The sequence below is a fragment of the Nycticebus coucang genome, chromosome 3, assembly GCF_027406575.1.
Source record: "Nycticebus coucang isolate mNycCou1 chromosome 3, mNycCou1.pri, whole genome shotgun sequence".
Lineage (NCBI taxonomy): Eukaryota > Metazoa > Chordata > Mammalia > Primates > Lorisidae > Nycticebus > Nycticebus coucang.
Genome location: NC_069782.1, coordinates 141,515,985 through 141,532,926, shown reverse-complemented (window position 1 = coordinate 141,532,926; position 16,942 = coordinate 141,515,985). Strand labels below are relative to the sequence as shown.

Sequence of the window (16,942 nt, the reverse complement as noted above, 5' to 3'; positions counted from 1 at the left end):
TACCTACCGTATTTGACACTCATATTTCCCCCACTAGGTAGGCAGAGTTAAGATTGCCATTCAGATTTGCAGATAAAGAAACTGAAGCACAAAATAAATATGCCACACCTCTAAGGCCTCCAATTCACAGTCTCTGAGTTTTTCTCATTATTTCACACTTTTTCTCTTGGTGATGGGGTCCAGGACAAATTTAGCTTGCACACAATATTAAAAAAATAAGGGATTAACTATTTCTAGCAAATGTCTAGTAATATTTACATGACATTTTGAAGCATAAAGAAAGCCTCCAAATAGGAACCCTGAATCAGACAGATTTGAAATGGATAGCACTGGACCACATTCTTTCAAAAAAGTTGAAAAAGAAAATTTTAAACTTCACTGAAACTAAAACTAACATAAATCTATAAGATGCTAACCATGGAGATAGTAATTTTCTCCTCCCTAAGCTTTCTTTAAAAATCATGTGGCTTCATAGTAGGGGTGAGTACATTGGATACTTTTTCTTCCATTCTTGAGATACTTTACTAAGAAAAATATGTTCCGGCTCCATCCATGGGGGCTTTCACATGAAAGCTATAACCCAGTTATAACCCAAGAATAGGGGGAAGGGGGAAAGCGAGGGGAAGGAGGGGGGAGGTGGGCAGAGGGAGGGCGATTGGTGGGATTACACCTGCGGTGCATCTTACAAGGGTATATGTGAAACTTAGTAAATGTAGAATGTAAATGTCTTAACACAATAACTAAGAAAATGCCAGGAAGGCCATGTTAACCAGTGTGATGAAAATGTGTCATACAGTGTATGGTGCCCCATGATCACATTAATGTAAACAGCTATGATTTAATAAAAATAAATAAAAGATTTTAATTTAGAATATTTTGTGTATAAATGTTTACTCTGCCTCTTTGAAATATATATAAATAATTTTACCAGAAAAAAATAAATAAATAAAAATCATGTAGTCATAAGCAAGATAAACGCAGTCTTACCTCAGTTGAAATTCATCTGTAGACTAAGTTTATATAGAAAGATCAAAATAGAAAACAATGAAACAAAAAATATTATTCAACATGCAAAGATGCTATGTTCTGTTATGAAAGTTAAAGGGTATCAGATAAAAAAATTTAGAATAGATTAACAAAGGGCATCCTTGTTTTAAAGAACAGAATAGAATTTTAAGAACTCATTTCATTTCTGTAACATATTTCACACCAAGGCCAGCAGCATGCGATGTAGCTTTGCAAAGCATAAAATCTGACACCCTTTCTCCATTTTAAGATGCAATAGCCGGTCGAATGCTTCAAAACCGATAAAAGAAATCTCCATTTCACAGTAGATTTCCAAGTCTAAAACACGGGTTAAGTTGTTTTAAATAATATTTAACAGAATCAAATAGAGAATGAAAAAATTTGGACATTTCCTTAGAATCTTCTTTGGTGGAGCTTGACCTCTAGTAGCTTTTGTGTATTTGTAAAGACATGAGGAGATTCAAAAACTAATAAAATGCACCAAGGATGGAGTTAGGATTCTTGAGGTTTCACAATACAATCTTATTTAAGCACTTCAGAGGCATTCTAGCAAAGATTTTTAATCCACGATCTGATGAACTTCCTAAAAAAAAAATGAACTTCCTAAAAAAAAAAAAAATGTGGGTCTATATTTATTATTTTTACTCTTAAATATGATCTATCCAGTTTTGGTAACTAAAGAATACAATGTCAAACATAACAACTTAAGAAAAAACAAAAAAGAAAAAGAAAGAAAAGAAAATGATTATCTGTACATATGATCCATTTTCTGCTAGGCTTACGGGGACTTGAAATCAACAGAAATGTCTCTGGTAAAAATCTATTTAGCCCCTCTTTAACTTCTTGTACAAGAAAGATTAAAATAATTGACACAGCAGAACTCTTCAATGACTACTACGCAGTTTAAAACCCTTCCTTCTGGAGATCAGATCTGGCTTCGTTCTTATCACAACCAGCTGAACATTCCTAAAAGCTATATGCTAAGTCAAAAGTTCCTAACCCATTTGAAGTTTCACTCTCAATCTCACAAATGTGGAATAAAAGACAGTAAGAAAGGCATAACGAGCAACTAAAGATTCATGGAAAAAGAAATGAGAAGTTAGAACCACAATGTATCATTTCAAGTTGCTCACTTAGTTTTGCAAAGTACAATTTTGAAGCACTTTATTCAAATATTTTTGTAACCCTAGGCCTAAGTATGAAACCTCTAGTTCAGTCGGTGGTATTAAATAATATAATTGTGAGTTTCAAGATTCCTAGACCATGAGCCTTGAGAAGATAAGAACAGGCGTGTGTTGGTTCTGTGTCAATCCACCACCTGGAGGCTTGTGTCCCTCTAGCGACATCACTGCTGCAGTGTCACTGTATCCCCTGCAATGTCTGATATCTACCAGGAGAGTGACTACCAAGTACTTTCAAGGCATTTCATTTAAAAATCAGTTAGCTGCTTTTCTTTCCAAGGAATCGCATACTATATTGGAAAAATGAGCATGACTCAAAGGGAAAACCAAGTAAAAGTCTTAGCTTTTAAGCTACATAGTACTTTTCCTGGGGAAATTATAAAGAGGTTCCACAAATCATTTGATAACACAGTCTCTGGTCATACATTTGCAGAATCTCAGACCATTTTTGACCATGGGACAGTTTAAAAGCAACCAGTAAAAGTTTACTATTTATGAACAAACAATTTAACATGAAAACAGAGCTGGCTTTTTGACGATGGCAATTAGCTTCTTCATGTTCCAAACACCAAATAACATTTTCCCATTAATTTTTAAACTGATGTGGCTTTAACTTAAAATAAACTGTACATCAAAAGAATGGAAAATAAACAGCCAGGAACACAATTTGACGAATTGGATTTATTTAGTTTATTTATCTAAACAGAGACCATCGGATCTCTTTAATAGGCTGACAGTTACATTGGGCTGGTTAATAAAACATTCAACACAGTGTCTTCAGCCAATAAAGAAATGCAAATCCCATCAGAAATATTTTATTCAAGAGGCAGTAATTTCAGTTACTGCTGTGGTTTCTTTTTTTAAAAAAATGGCACTCTGCGAACAAACAGTGCCATCTAGTGACTGATACTAAAACCACATTTGTCACTAGTTTATAATCTATCTTTCCCATCCTACCTGTATTTATCTTTTCTTTTTATTTCCTAGGTAAGATCTAAGTGGCCAGGCAAAACAGGCAAACAACAGAAAAGCTGATAATAATTCATTAAGCCACTCGAGAAGGATTTTAAACAGAGACAACTGCATTGAAACCACTAAGCCATATATACATATAAAGCAATTTAGCACTGTCTCATCCACACAGAACCCTCAAACTAGAAATATTATAAATTCATAGTAAAAATGTGCTCCTTCCACCATTGAATGGCACCATAGCTTTAATTCCAGTGATGAAAAACCAGGTAGCAAAAACTTTCCAATTAAATTGCAAAATCCAATCAGAAATCTGACACCAATTCTTTTTTAATTTACACACACACACACACACACATCTATATTAGCACATGCTTCAACTTTGCCAAGGACTACAATGAACATGGAAGTTATTTTTACAGGCCATAAAACTCTACAGTAGCTAAAGGCAAACAATCCCAAGACCAAAGCAGTCATCATAAAAACAGGCACATTGGAAGAAAGTGTCAGAGTTTTCAAAGTGAAGAAAATCTATTAAGGCCAACGTCAAATTCAGCACATAAGACCAACAATAAAATATTTAATGCATACTATTCTTCCAATAAACCACACATGGTGAGGAGCGGGGTCTGGAACATTAACCTTTCACAGCTTCTTGGATAAGGAGACCAGAGTGAGAACCAAGCACAGATCAGCTCCCAGAAGGCACTGATTACAGCTAAGAATAGATTTTTGGTCTCCTCCCTACCAACTAAGTCCATTTCCTGTGTCGGCTTTTGAAATTAACAGGAGCTCGGCAAGTAGATTCACCAAGGTCAAAACCTGGAATGAGAATCCTACATAAAAAGCCAACTGAATGATGATTTTCTAACAATTTGACCTAACGGAACCTTAGTAATGGGGAGCTATTTTTTTTTTTTTAAGAAAATGACTGCAAAGAAATAATGAGTATGCACGCACACATAATACAGAAATACAGTGACACTTTCCCCCTTAAAGGTGACAGTCACTTTCAAATAACTAAAAGAAATACTCTTTAGTTTCTGATTACAAAATGTTGACAATGTAAAACGAGTTCCATGTTGGACCAGATCCTCAGAGCCATGTGTGTCTGCTCGTGTCACCAACATTAATACATCTCCCATGAAGGAGTATCTTCGAAAAAGGAAGGTGTATTTAATTCTAGAGTCTGTAAAATCCCCTTAATCATAGATAATAACAGTATCTTTCTTATACAATTGTTTGAGGATTAAATGAGTAATACATATGAAGGATTCAGTCTTGGTCTGCCTGTGATTTTAATTTCTTAACACAGGGAAAATATGGAGAAAGTACAAAGTGATCTGATGGGCCACAATAAAAATGTATTTCAGGCATATTTTATTAAGAGCTATAAAACTGTTGATACCCTTTGACTTGGTAATGCTTTCTGAGAATAATCCTGATTAAATAATCTTATTCAAATGTGTTTAGTGCAGCACAATAAATTATGGAGGAAATATGCTAGAATTTAACAAATGCTTAATTAACATCATTCGATGAAATATTATTCACCCATTAAAATGACCAAGAATTTATAGACATGGAAAATACCATGAATTTTGTGTTTTAAAAAGAGAAGAAAAAAGTGGATCAAGTAACATCATTATTATGTAAAATAAAACAATAAATTATGCAGGAGAGAAGGAAGGGGAGGCTTGGAAGGAAACAAACCAAAATGTAAAATGTAGTTCTTTTGGGATAACAGGGCTAAGCTCATTTCTTTTCCTGTTTCTGCTCTACTGTCAGAATTTTCTATAATAAACAGGCATTATGTTTACATAGAATCAAACAACAAATGTAAATTTTTAAAAAAAATAGCCGGCACATTTATTAAGGGTACAAAGTGAAGGAAATTTTCTCTTCTGAGATGGTTCTGTTTAACCTGACTTTCTTATTTCTTTTTAAGAGTTAGCTGATGCTACAATAATCACATAATGCCACTGAGATTATCTAAAAACAAGCTTTTATGGTTTCCTTAAACTTCCACAGCAACATAAGTAAAATATCCTAGGAAACCATAAGCACAGAAAAGATAAATTATAAACCGAAGCATCAAGTTCTTGACCCTTTGGAAAAAATAAAAATTTAAATTCACCTTTCTCGTTTGCACTTCTTTAGTCTATGTCAGACTTTAAGAGAAGAAAAACAACAGAATATGGTTACTAGCTTTACTCGTAAACTCAGACACTCAAGTTGTCCATTCACCTATAAAAAGAGTGCAGTAGTAGCAGTAAAAGCTTCAAGCTGTTCCACAACATCCTTTGAACCCTGACCTAAGGGACCAACTCCGATAGTCTGCAGGTAGTTGGATTTCTAGGACCATTCAGCCTCACTGCTGAGACTGTCAATAGAAGTGCCATTCTCTGATGTAGACAGCTCTGCACTAGGAGCTGGTCTAACAATCACATCACATAGCCTGCCAAACAGGAAAAGGACAGCATTCGGGCACCACTGACCTGGGAAAGAAGTGAACTTGAGACTGAGGCTGAAAAGCTCTCTTTCTAACATTCATCACGATCTAATCCTACCCCCTGAAATCCATCTGTATACAGGTATGTCTTAAAGGAAGTTCAGCCTTGTTACAATAAAATAGAAATATGCAACTATACAAACCAACCACAAGATGGTGCTAGCAGCATAGTACAATATCAGAGAAGTGCAAAGCATTCAACCCCCCATGTCCTCATAACCTTTGGAACCTTATTCTAGTATATCACTTACTTGTTCCTTTCTTTTTCCACTTACTAAGACTAGGTGAAACATTTTATACCATTTTAGGGGGTTTTTTGTTTGTATGAATAAGTTTAGCTTTTTAAAATTTCGATTTGATTTTCTTCTTTCCTTCCCTCTGTCCTTTTCTTTCCTTCCATTTCTTCCTTCCTTTTCCTTTCTTCCCCGTCCTTCCCTCAGGCAAGTGAAAAGAATCAGTGGGAATAGCAGCAGTAGAATGGGAACATACAGATGACCATTAACTTCCCTTAACCTCCCACAATTATGATTACAATTATAGCCTGAATGTTAAAATATTTAAAACAGACATTTACTCAATTACAAATTATATTCCATGACAGGACATCATAACAAAGGAAGCCAACATATGCCACCCAAAATATACTTTTTGGCCTATTTCAAAATGGCTATTCAGAGGGGCTGAAACACAGGAATGGCTCTGAAAGGCTGTCCCGTTTTTTGAGGCAGAGTCTCACTTTGTCACCCTCGGTAGAGTGCCGTGATATCCTAGCAACCTCAAACTCCTGGGCTCAAGAGATTCTCTTGCCTCAGCCTCCCAAGTAGCCGGGACTACAGGCACCCACCACAACGCCCAGCTATTTTTAGAGACGGAGTCTTGCTCTGGCTCAGGCTGGTCTCGAACTCATGAGCTCAGGCAATCCACCTGCCTCAGCCTCCCAAGTGCTAGGATTACAGGCATGAGTCTCTGCTCCTGGCCTTGAAAGGCTCCCTTGTGGAGGAGATTTGCACCTGCAGAAGAAATCTACATTAGTGAAGTAAATGGCCGATGCAAACAGGCTTTCTCTGAGCCATCCTTTTCTGCCTTATCCAGATCTAGGCTAGGAAAGATTAACTCCCAGGAAAAGAAGACTAAAAGTCTGACACCTTAAAGGTAGGACAGAGAAACACACCACAACCTGTTCTCTGAGGGCTACTATCTGAGAGATGTCATCTGCATAGCAAGACAGCCTTTGGTCCTCTGTTCCTTCCACAGTCTGCCGTCACACTAAGCCTCTATTCTTTTCTGTACAGTATAAAAACTTAAGGTATGTTGCCCTTCTTGAGGTCTCATACTTCATGTGTAGCTCCCTTGCTTACAAGGTCAATTAAGTTCATGAATTGATCCTAGAAAAAGTGCTACATACATCATTGCTGAATATCACTACAGGTGCCTTCGAAGTACTCCCCTTGGGAAGCAATCAGGTATACAGCACTTTTTCTCGGATTCATTTGCAAACTTAATTGTCTGATCTCATACGTCCATAACAAATTCTTTTTCTATTTACTGAGACTCGGTCAAACATTTTACATAATTCTATTTAGGGTTTGTTTTTTTTTTGCAAGTTTTGGCCAGGGCTGGGTTTGAACCCACCACCTCCAGCATACGGGGCCGGCACCCTACTTCTTGAGCCACAGGTGCCATCCCTGTTTAGGGTTTTTAGTATTTGATTTTATTTTCTTAAGAGGAAGCAAAAAATAATCTTAAACTTGAAAAAATTCCCCAGGTACATTTGGGGGGGCAGGGCTGGTTGTTTTCCTAAAACATCCTGACACAATCAGATCATAGCCAATTTCACACCAATACTGAAAGAATTACAAGAACAGCTTACAAGAATTCTAGTTTTTCAAAAAGACGCCTCAACTTTATTTTTCCTCACTTTATTTTTCTTGTAGCATTTATCACGCCCTGACACTATAACATATATGTATCTGTTTTTTGTCTTCTCTACTGGATTTCCCCCCACTAGAATTTAAATCCCACAACAGCAAGAACTTTATCTCCACGACTAGTGCATTCTAGCACCTAGGATAGTACTTGACACACTATAGAACTGAAGAAAGACTTGTTGAATGAAACCTGTAATTAATCTGAGGCTCTTGGGTAACCCATGGCTGCTTTGTTACTCTTCACACAATGAAATGAAATGATGGATGTGAATGTACTTTACATATTGTAAATCACTAGATGACAGACGTCAGGTGGTAGTGAAAGAGGTTTCCTGACATGGTAGAAGAAAGCTATAGTAGCAAATATATATAAACATGTGAATTTTTAATGACAGCCTACAGAATAAAGTTTTAGTTCAAAGTTATTGGGTCCATTTTTCTTTATAATAAAAAATATAGCTGAGAAAAGAACACTTGTAGAAGTATAAAATTTCCAAATACCTAAAGGACATTACCCAGTATTGGACTCTTTGGGGGGGAAAAAAAAAGACTGAAGACTAGCTTAGCTGACTTATACTAAGACACAGAAATAAAAGATTACAACTAAATTCAATGTCATGAGCTGAACTGTGGCTCCACCTAATTCTTAGTTGAAGTCCGAATCCTCACACTGAGAATGTGACTGTATTTGAAGATAGGGTCTTCAAAGGAGCAGTTTGGTTAAAATGAGGTTATTAGTTTGACTAATAACCAATTCAGTATGACTGGGGTCTTAGACAAAGAGGCAATTAGGATTTAGACACATACGTATAAGGAAGAGTCTATCACGACCCAGGGAGAAACTACCCATAAATCAAGGAAGGAGGCTGCAAAAGGAACCAGCCTTGCCAACACCTCCATCTCCAACTTCCAGCCCCAGAATCATAAGAAAACTTTTTTCTTTTTGAGACGAGGTCTCACTCTGTCACCCCAGATAGAGTACAGTGATGTCATCCAGCTGACAACAACCTCATACTCCTGGCCTCAAATGGTCATCCTGCCTCAGCCTCTGGGGAAGTTGGGACTACAGGTGCCTACCATCATTCCTGGCCAGTTTTTCTTTCTTTTTTGAGACAGAGTCTCAAGCTGTCACCCTGCATAGAGTGCCATCATGTCACAGCTCACAGCAACCTCAAACTCCTGGGCTTAAGCGATTTTCTTGCCTCAGCTCCCAAGTAGCTGGGACTACAGGTGCCCGCCACAATGCCCAGCTATCTTTGGTTGTAGTTGTCATTGTTGTTTGACAGGCCCAGGCTGGATTTGAACCCGCCAGCTCCAGTGTAGCCACTGAGCTACAGGAGCTGAGCCCCTTTTCCTTTTTTCTTTTAGAGAAGTTCTACTCTTGCTCAAGCTGGTTTCAAACTCCTGATTTCCTCAGCCTTGCCCCCCCCCCCCCGCAATGTGCTACGATTACAGGTGTGAGCCACAGCACCCAGCCTTGGGAAACAAATTTTTCAAAGTACCACCCTTTCTGTGGTACTTTGTTATGGCAACCTTAGTAAATTAATACACTTTTTTTTTTTTGCAGTTTTTGGCAGGGGCTGGGTTTAAACCCGCCACCTTCAGTATATGGGGCCAGTGCCCTACTCCTTTGAGCCACAGATGACGCCCTAATACACGTACTTTTTTCTAGAACCTATAATAATCATCTTTGGAAAAGAGTTCTATAAAAATTAGGTAAGAAAACTAAAATAATCATTATAAATATTTTATTTTACTTTCATCCCTTTTATGAAAACGAACTTTAGTTAGAATTTTTTAAGTATAAATTTGAGTTGCCAAGTTCTTAACCCAATCCCGTTTTCTCACCATATTTTCACATTTTTGCTGAGAGAAACTACCATTTCACAGAGTAGTTGTAGAAGGTTTTATCTAACAGAGCACAGAAGCGAGGTATTACATTTATCTTATCAATTTAGGTCCATGATGGGTGTCATTTTTTTTTTTTTATATCAATAGCACAGTTTAAAAGCCAATCACATCAGAGTTACTGAGATGACTCTCAACTTCTCAGGATAATATCCACTAAAATACAAAACAAACATATATAACTGCAAATCACCCTATTTCCAGAGTCTAGGAGAAATGTCCACTCAGTCTGCTGTCATGGGCCTTGCAGCAGACAGGTACGTTGTACTCTAGAAGCAGCCTCCAAAAGTAAAACATGTAAGGCAAGAGGACAGATGGGACGATCCTTATAAATTCTTTACTTTCCTTGTGAATTAGGACCCTAGATTCAGAAATACAGCTGATTTCTGTGCCACCACATGCCTTGGCACATAAATAAAGTCCTAATCCTCACCCTGAGAATGTGACTGTATTTGAACAGACCTTTCCTCATCTGTTCTTATCACTTTTAATGTGAAATTTAATTTATTTGCTAAACTCCTAATTTCCTATGCCAGCTTACACAAGAGCAGATAGTTGCTACTGTGTTAACTTCTTCATCCTTTCATCATTACAAGGTTTTAAAAATATTTTATACCTTTTTTAAAATTTTAACTTTAAGTTGTGGTAAATCACACAACACAAAATGTACCATCTTAACCATCCGTAAGTGCACAGTTCAGTAGTGTCAAATATATTCACGTTGTTGAGCAACCCATCTCCAGAACTTTTTTATCTTACAAAGCTGAAATTCTGTGCCTATGAAACAACTCCCCATTTCCCTCTCCCCCAGTCCCTGGCAATCACCATTCTCCTTTCTGTTTCATTGAACTTGACTACTCTTGATACCTCAGGTAAGTGGATTATGCAGCGTTAGTCTTTTTGTGATTGATCAATTTCACATACCATAATGTCCTGCTGTAGCATGCGTCCAAATTTTCTTCCTTTTTAAGGCCAAATAATATTTCATTGTTTATAAATACAACATTTTCTTTATATAGTTTTCCATCAGTGGACGTTTAGGTTGTTTCCACCTTTTTTGCTATTGTGAAAATAATGCTATGAACATGGCCGTGCAAATCTCTCTTCAAGACTCTGCTTTCAATTCTTTGGGATATATACCAGAAGCAGAACTGCTCAGCTGTATTTTTTCTACTCATTAATTTCTAATAACTAAAAAATTTAACATATGCCTTCAAATTTACATTCTTAAATTTGCTAATAAGTGAGCAGAGCTGAAAGCTAAATACATAAGAAAAGAAAGCTAAAAATGCACATAGACAGAAACACAGATTGTACTTCTAGGAGATTCAGGCCCATGAGTCCAGAGGCTGCAAAGGCAAAGGCTACATCTTAAAAGCTAAAAACCCTGTAAGGCCAGATACTAGGTTTCAAAATTCTAATAAATTCCAAATACCAATAAATGCTATTCAGATTCAAAGGACCACATGATTTGAATCTATTTGAGTCATGAATCCAATGTACCTTAATTTCTATCATTAGCTATTTCTGTAACTATTTTTTAGATCCCTAATTCACAAACAAGAAAGCTGTTGCTTATCTTTTACACGAGCCCCTCAGATGGTGCATTTAGTACTGACTGAGGTATGAGAAGGAAACAATAAAAACTGTAAGCAAAAATTCAGTTTAAGGCCAGGCGCAGTAGCTCAATCTGTAATTCCAGCACTCTAAGAGGCTGAGGTGGGAGGATCCCTTGAATTCAGGAGTTAGAGACCAGCTTGGGCAAGAACAAGACTCTGTCTCTACTAAAAAATAGAAAAATCAGCCAGGCAATGTGGTGGGTCCCTATAGTCCCAGCTACTCAGGAGGCTGAGGCAGGAGGACAGCTTGAACACAGGAGTTTGCAGTTGCTGTGAGCTAAACTAAGGCCATGGCACTCGAGCCTGGGCAACAGAATGAGATGCTATCTCAAAAAAAAACAACAAAGAAAGTTCAGTTTAAAAATCATCAATATAACAAAGGCTGAAATTTGACTCACAAAATCTGTTTCCAGTTTTCCCATTTCTTGCTTGTAGCTCCTCATTCTGTTACTGTACATTCCTCGACTTTGGGGTAGTATCTCTCGGACTTCCAAATCCATCTGTTCAAGCTAGAAGGCAGAGTAAAATGTGATTTAAACCATATGTTTATTCTTTATTTGATCAAATGCTCACAGCTGAGGACTGAATTCCAGCTCTTCACTTTATAGCTGAGGAACCAGACTCGGGGTGCTCAATATACCAGTTGAGGAACCACACACAGGGAGCTGAGGGATTAAATTACACTGGAACTACTTTTGAGCCTAATTTTTGTTTAGCTCAGTAGTTGCTTGACTACTTGCGAAGTGGCACGCAGTGTACCCAAGTGCTTACTTTGTCAAGAATGTATTTTAAAACATATGCATTAATCCAAACGTTCTCAATAATTTTGATTTCCATATCCTTGGGACAGCCCATCATTCACTACAATCTGGTCTAGTCTTCCACCATGAATCTCTAGAATTGTGAAAAGATAAATCCAGCCATTATTTTCTGTGGTCAATCCATGGAACATCAGCCCAGTCTTTAGTCATTTGGTTACATTTCTTCTGGAAAGCATTTTCTAATTAGGAAAATCACATACCAACCATGTGATCTCAACTTCCAACCTAACTCCTGATACTTTGCAACTACATTAATATAAAATTAAATGGATATAGTAATATGATAAATTACTCATAATCACTAAAATCAGAGTAAGACACTTTTTTTTTTTTACAACCTGTCATCATGTAACACTTTGGATACAACATGCGAGAGTCTAATGGGTAGCAATGCAGAAATACCCTACGATTCCCAACACAGGCTTTGGAGCGAGACTCCTATCTTCGCACTACGGGCTCCTCTATTTATTAGTCATGGGATCTCGAACAGGTTTCTTAACACCTCTGTGCTTTATTTTTCTCATTTCTAAAATTGTATCTCCTTCAAGATGCAGCTGTGAAGATTAAACGTGCTAATTCCTATAATGTGCTTCGAACGGTCTCTCTTACTTGGTAATCACTAGATTAATGTTAATTTAGTTACGATGATTACTAACGATGAAGAGGAAATACAGCAAGCGTTACACAAAGTACCAGGGTTTTAGCATTAAAAAATAAAAACCACTAACAATAACAAATTGGCCCAGGCCATGTTTGATAAAATCTCATGCAAAAAAGTTGTCATGGGTTTTTACCTTTTAAAGCAGTCTGATAAATTATTTCCATGAGTAGCGTAAGTTTATCACCAACAAAACTCTTATTGGATAAGAATAGAGTAACAGAGACTGAATAACTATAGTAGAATATTGATAAATCAGACAATCACATTTTAATTAATAGGCCTTATGTTTTACAAGAAAAAAGATAAGCTTTGATTTCAATAGATCATTTAAATTACTGACAGTTCTCAACATAAATGTGATATACCCATAAATTAAATCATTACTTAGCAATGTAATTATTTAAAGCACTTCTCTAAAATCATCAAGTACTTTGCTCTACCAAGGTGAACAGGATCATCTAGAAAAATAACTGCAGTAGTTCATGTATATAAATCATGAGCGTTGTCTGAGTAATCCTGTAATCCCAGTACTTTGGGAGGCCAAGGTGGGAAGATCACTTTGGCCCAGAAGTTGCAGATTTCAGGGAGCTGTGATCACACCACTGCACTCCAGCCTGGGTGATAGAGTGAGGCCCCGTCTCTTAAAAAAAAAAAAGAAAAATCTGAGACTTAAGAACGTTTATTTCTGTTTAAGACATTCTACATGGACACAAAACTAAATTAAATGTAGATAAGAAAGAAAAAGGAAACACACAACAAGCACTTAAAATGAAACCAGGAATAAAGTCAATATCTACTTGTTCTGTGTTGTCATGACATTTATGCGGCCAACAGAGATGGAAGACAAAATAACTACAAGATGTGCAGTGTCCAAGAGATTAACACAAACCAGCTGTTCGGCAGAAACAAAACTAATCCTAATAGTCAAATTAAAAGAAACAAGTTTTCTCCCAGGGTCCTCATCAAAAGGATGGTATGTAATACAGCAAACAGTGTCCCTAACAATGATGTCATTAGAATAAAATAAATCAGCTTTCTGATTAGTTTAAACAAAGGGAAACACATACCTTAGAAGAAATTCTTTACATTAGTAAATAACCAAAGATGACTATGACCTCCATGAAAGAGCTGTTTTATATTCTTTTTACAGTAAAACAGGAGACAAACTTTCTAACATCATCACAGAACATCTCCAGAAGTAAATAACCAAATAAACCAAAAGAGATTTTGACAGCCAAAAAGCTGTCGAGAATCAGCAACTAAACAAGACGTCAATTCAAGATCCAAAAAACGGACCAGTGGTACTGTTTATGATTATCCCGCCAACCAGGTAAAGGAAGAGTTCTGGGTGGCTGCACTGGTATGTAAAAACCAGTCCTGGCTGGGCATGGAGCTCAAGCCTGTATTTATAGCACTTTGGGATGCTGGAGCCGGAGGCTCCATTGAGCTCGCTCAGGAGTTCAAGACCAGCCTGAGTAAGAGCGAGACTCAGTCTCTACTAAAAACAGAAAAAAATAGTGGGTGTGGTAGCACATACCTGCAGTCCCAGCTACTTGCAAGGCTGAAGCAGGAGGACTGCTTGAACCCAACAGTTTGAGGTTGCTATGAGCTAGGCTAATGGCCACGGCACTTTAGCAGGCGCAACAGAGTAAGATTCTGTCTCATAAATAAATAAATAAATAGGTCAATCTTTTTCAAGTATTTGCTAGATTTAGCAAATTTAGCAAATTTCAAGTATTTGCTAAAATACTTCTGGTGTCAGTAATAAGTCTTTTTGTCTCTGACCCAGGAGTATCGTGTGTTCTACAAGCATCCATGAAACTATGGCAAGATCACTTGCTAGCTTGTAAGTAGGGGGAAATCTCAGGTCCTGTATAGTTTCTAACAAAAATACTTGTTTTATAGGGTAATTGAGAATATTAATTTTGGGGGGTTTTTTTTGAGACAGAGTTTCATTTTGTCACCCTTGGTAGAGTGTCATGGCGTCATAGCTCACAGCAACCTGAAACTCTTGGGTTCAGGCAATTCTCTTGCCTCAGCCTCCCAAGTAGCTAGGATTACAGGTACCCGTCACAATGCCCAGCTATTTTTAGAGATGGGGGTCTCACTCTGGCTCAGGCTGGTCTCAAACTCATAAGCTCAGGTGATCCACCCACCTCGATCTCCTAGAGTGCTGGGATTACAGGCAAGAATATTAAATATTATAAAGCAAGTAATATGCTTAACCCAGTGTCTGATACCAAGTATGCCTTTATCCAGGATTTACAACTATTACAAAAGAATAAAAATTAGAAGTGACATTTAATGAATCACCTTTATTAAAAATAAAATCCCAAGAAGCTATTAAATTCTCAGTTTAAAGACCGACATATCCTGAATTATAAAGTGCTAATCAGTGATGCTTCACATTTCCACAATGTATAAAATAAGCTAGAGGAAGGCATTAGCTTGGATGACTCTGGCTGTGTGTTAAAATACATTACTAAGTCTGTACATACCAATTCTTTTGCTTCATCAAGCTGTTTCTCCACATTTGCAACCATCTGTTTCTTCTCATCTGAAACAAATGAAAACATCAACAAATTGCTAAGGATACAGATACATTTAATACTTCTATTTTATATTCCTTTGTCCTTTCTGGTCAATCAGATTAGAGCAGTGGTTCTCAACCTGTGGGTCGTGGCCCCTTTGGGGGTTGAACGACCTTTTCACAGGGGTTGCCTAAGACCATCCTGCATATCGGATATTTACATTACGATTCATAACAGTACTAAAATTAAAGTTATGAAGTAGCAACGAAAATAATGTTATGGCTGGGAGTCACCACAACATGAGGAACTGTATTAAAGGGTCGTGGCATTAGGAAGATTGAGAACCACTGGATTAGAGAAAATAAGGCAAAAGAGCATCATTCTTTGGTGGGTTAGAAACAACTTTAAGCCCCTGATTCTAGGGTATCTGAATATGTATCATCCTATAGAGTACCCAATTATTAAGAGATGCTACACATTTTCAAGAGAGACTAAAAATTACTTTGTTCCTCAGAAGAGACTATGTCAATAGCAGGTGATTCAGTGGTGGCTTGAGTTGTAACTCTAATAAACTGGGAATAACTGATTTATTCACACAATTTTAAAATCAAATACAAAAACACTTCCTATAACTAGACAAGAATTTCTAATCCTTTAACAACTTGTATTTTTGTAAGAATCAAGCATAATGGAAGAAATATTTGAAGTCAAGACTACTGATTTCAAACCCACTATCTGATTGGTTATGGGATCCTGGGCAAGGAATATTTCTTTCTGAGACTGAATTTGTACTCTCTAAAATAGAAATAAAAAGTATCCTCTGGATTATTTTTAACTCAAATAAGCTTGAAGAAAGTGAAATTACTTTTAAAGTGTAAAGCACTAAGTCTGTACGTGGTTTATTTAAACTCCATCAGACTCGAGTTATAACCCAACTGTGATCCCCCTCTCTAGGAGAAGTATGTCCTAGCAGATAATTTCAAAAAAACATTCCCATACCTGCACTTCAAATCAATCATCAGCTTATTTACTCATCAAATTTACTGAACATTTATAGTTTTATCTGCCTAGTACCCTTTTCTTCTCAAGCGAAACCCTCCCTTCTTCTGAGACCCTCCCTCCTCAACAAGCAGGGTGATGGAAAATGCTATCTCCTTATATGGCCCTGCTTCTTCAGTCACAGGGACTCGGCAAATGACAGGCGGCTCATCCCAGCTGGAACTATGCTTAGTAGTTCAATCCATGTGGCCACAACAGTCTGGGGGAGTATGGGGTAAGACAGGCATATGACCCAAGGAGAGCAATTAAAGTTCCAGAGCAAAAGGAAAGTCTTTTACTCTCTCCTGGCGATGAGAACACGAGCCTAGAAGCTGTTGGCATCCATTGGTCTAGCTCCAAAAAGAAAGCAAGTTTATAATAATTGAAAATGAAGACTGTATTAAAAACAACAGCAGCAACAACAAAAAAGCTGGCTGGGCATGATGACTCACACCTGGAATACAAACAGCTTGGAAAGCTGAGGCAGGAGGATCACTAGAGTCCAGGAGTTTGAGACCAGCCTGGACAACATAGCAAGACTCTGTGTTTACCAAATAACAATAATAATAAAAGAAAGGTGAGAGAAAAATATAGTTCTTCGTTCTAAATGAGTGAAATGGCTTGACTTAAGAAAAATTGACTTTATCAATGTAACCAAAACATTTGTACCCTCATAATATTCTGCCAGGAGCCAAAACATCTCACAAATATGCCCCTTGCTAGCTTGCTTGATTGCGGTTTTACG

At 37.2% G+C, this 16,942-nt stretch overlaps 1 protein-coding gene across 6 annotated transcripts in view; it reads right to left on the bottom strand.

The window, feature by feature from the left end:
- Positions 1-16,942, bottom strand: part of VTI1A (vesicle transport through interaction with t-SNAREs 1A) — a 456,166-nt gene that overhangs the window by 415,879 nt on the left and 23,345 nt on the right. For all 6 annotated transcript variants that reach the window (XM_053583706.1, XM_053583708.1, XM_053583709.1 and 3 more), the window contains exons 2-3: positions 15,127-15,185; positions 11,545-11,655 (exon numbers count right to left, since the gene is read on the bottom strand). In XM_053583706.1, coding sequence (XP_053439681.1) covers positions 11,545-11,655; positions 15,127-15,185 — 170 coding nt within the window. The remainder of the gene's footprint in view (positions 1-11,544; positions 11,656-15,126; positions 15,186-16,942) is intronic.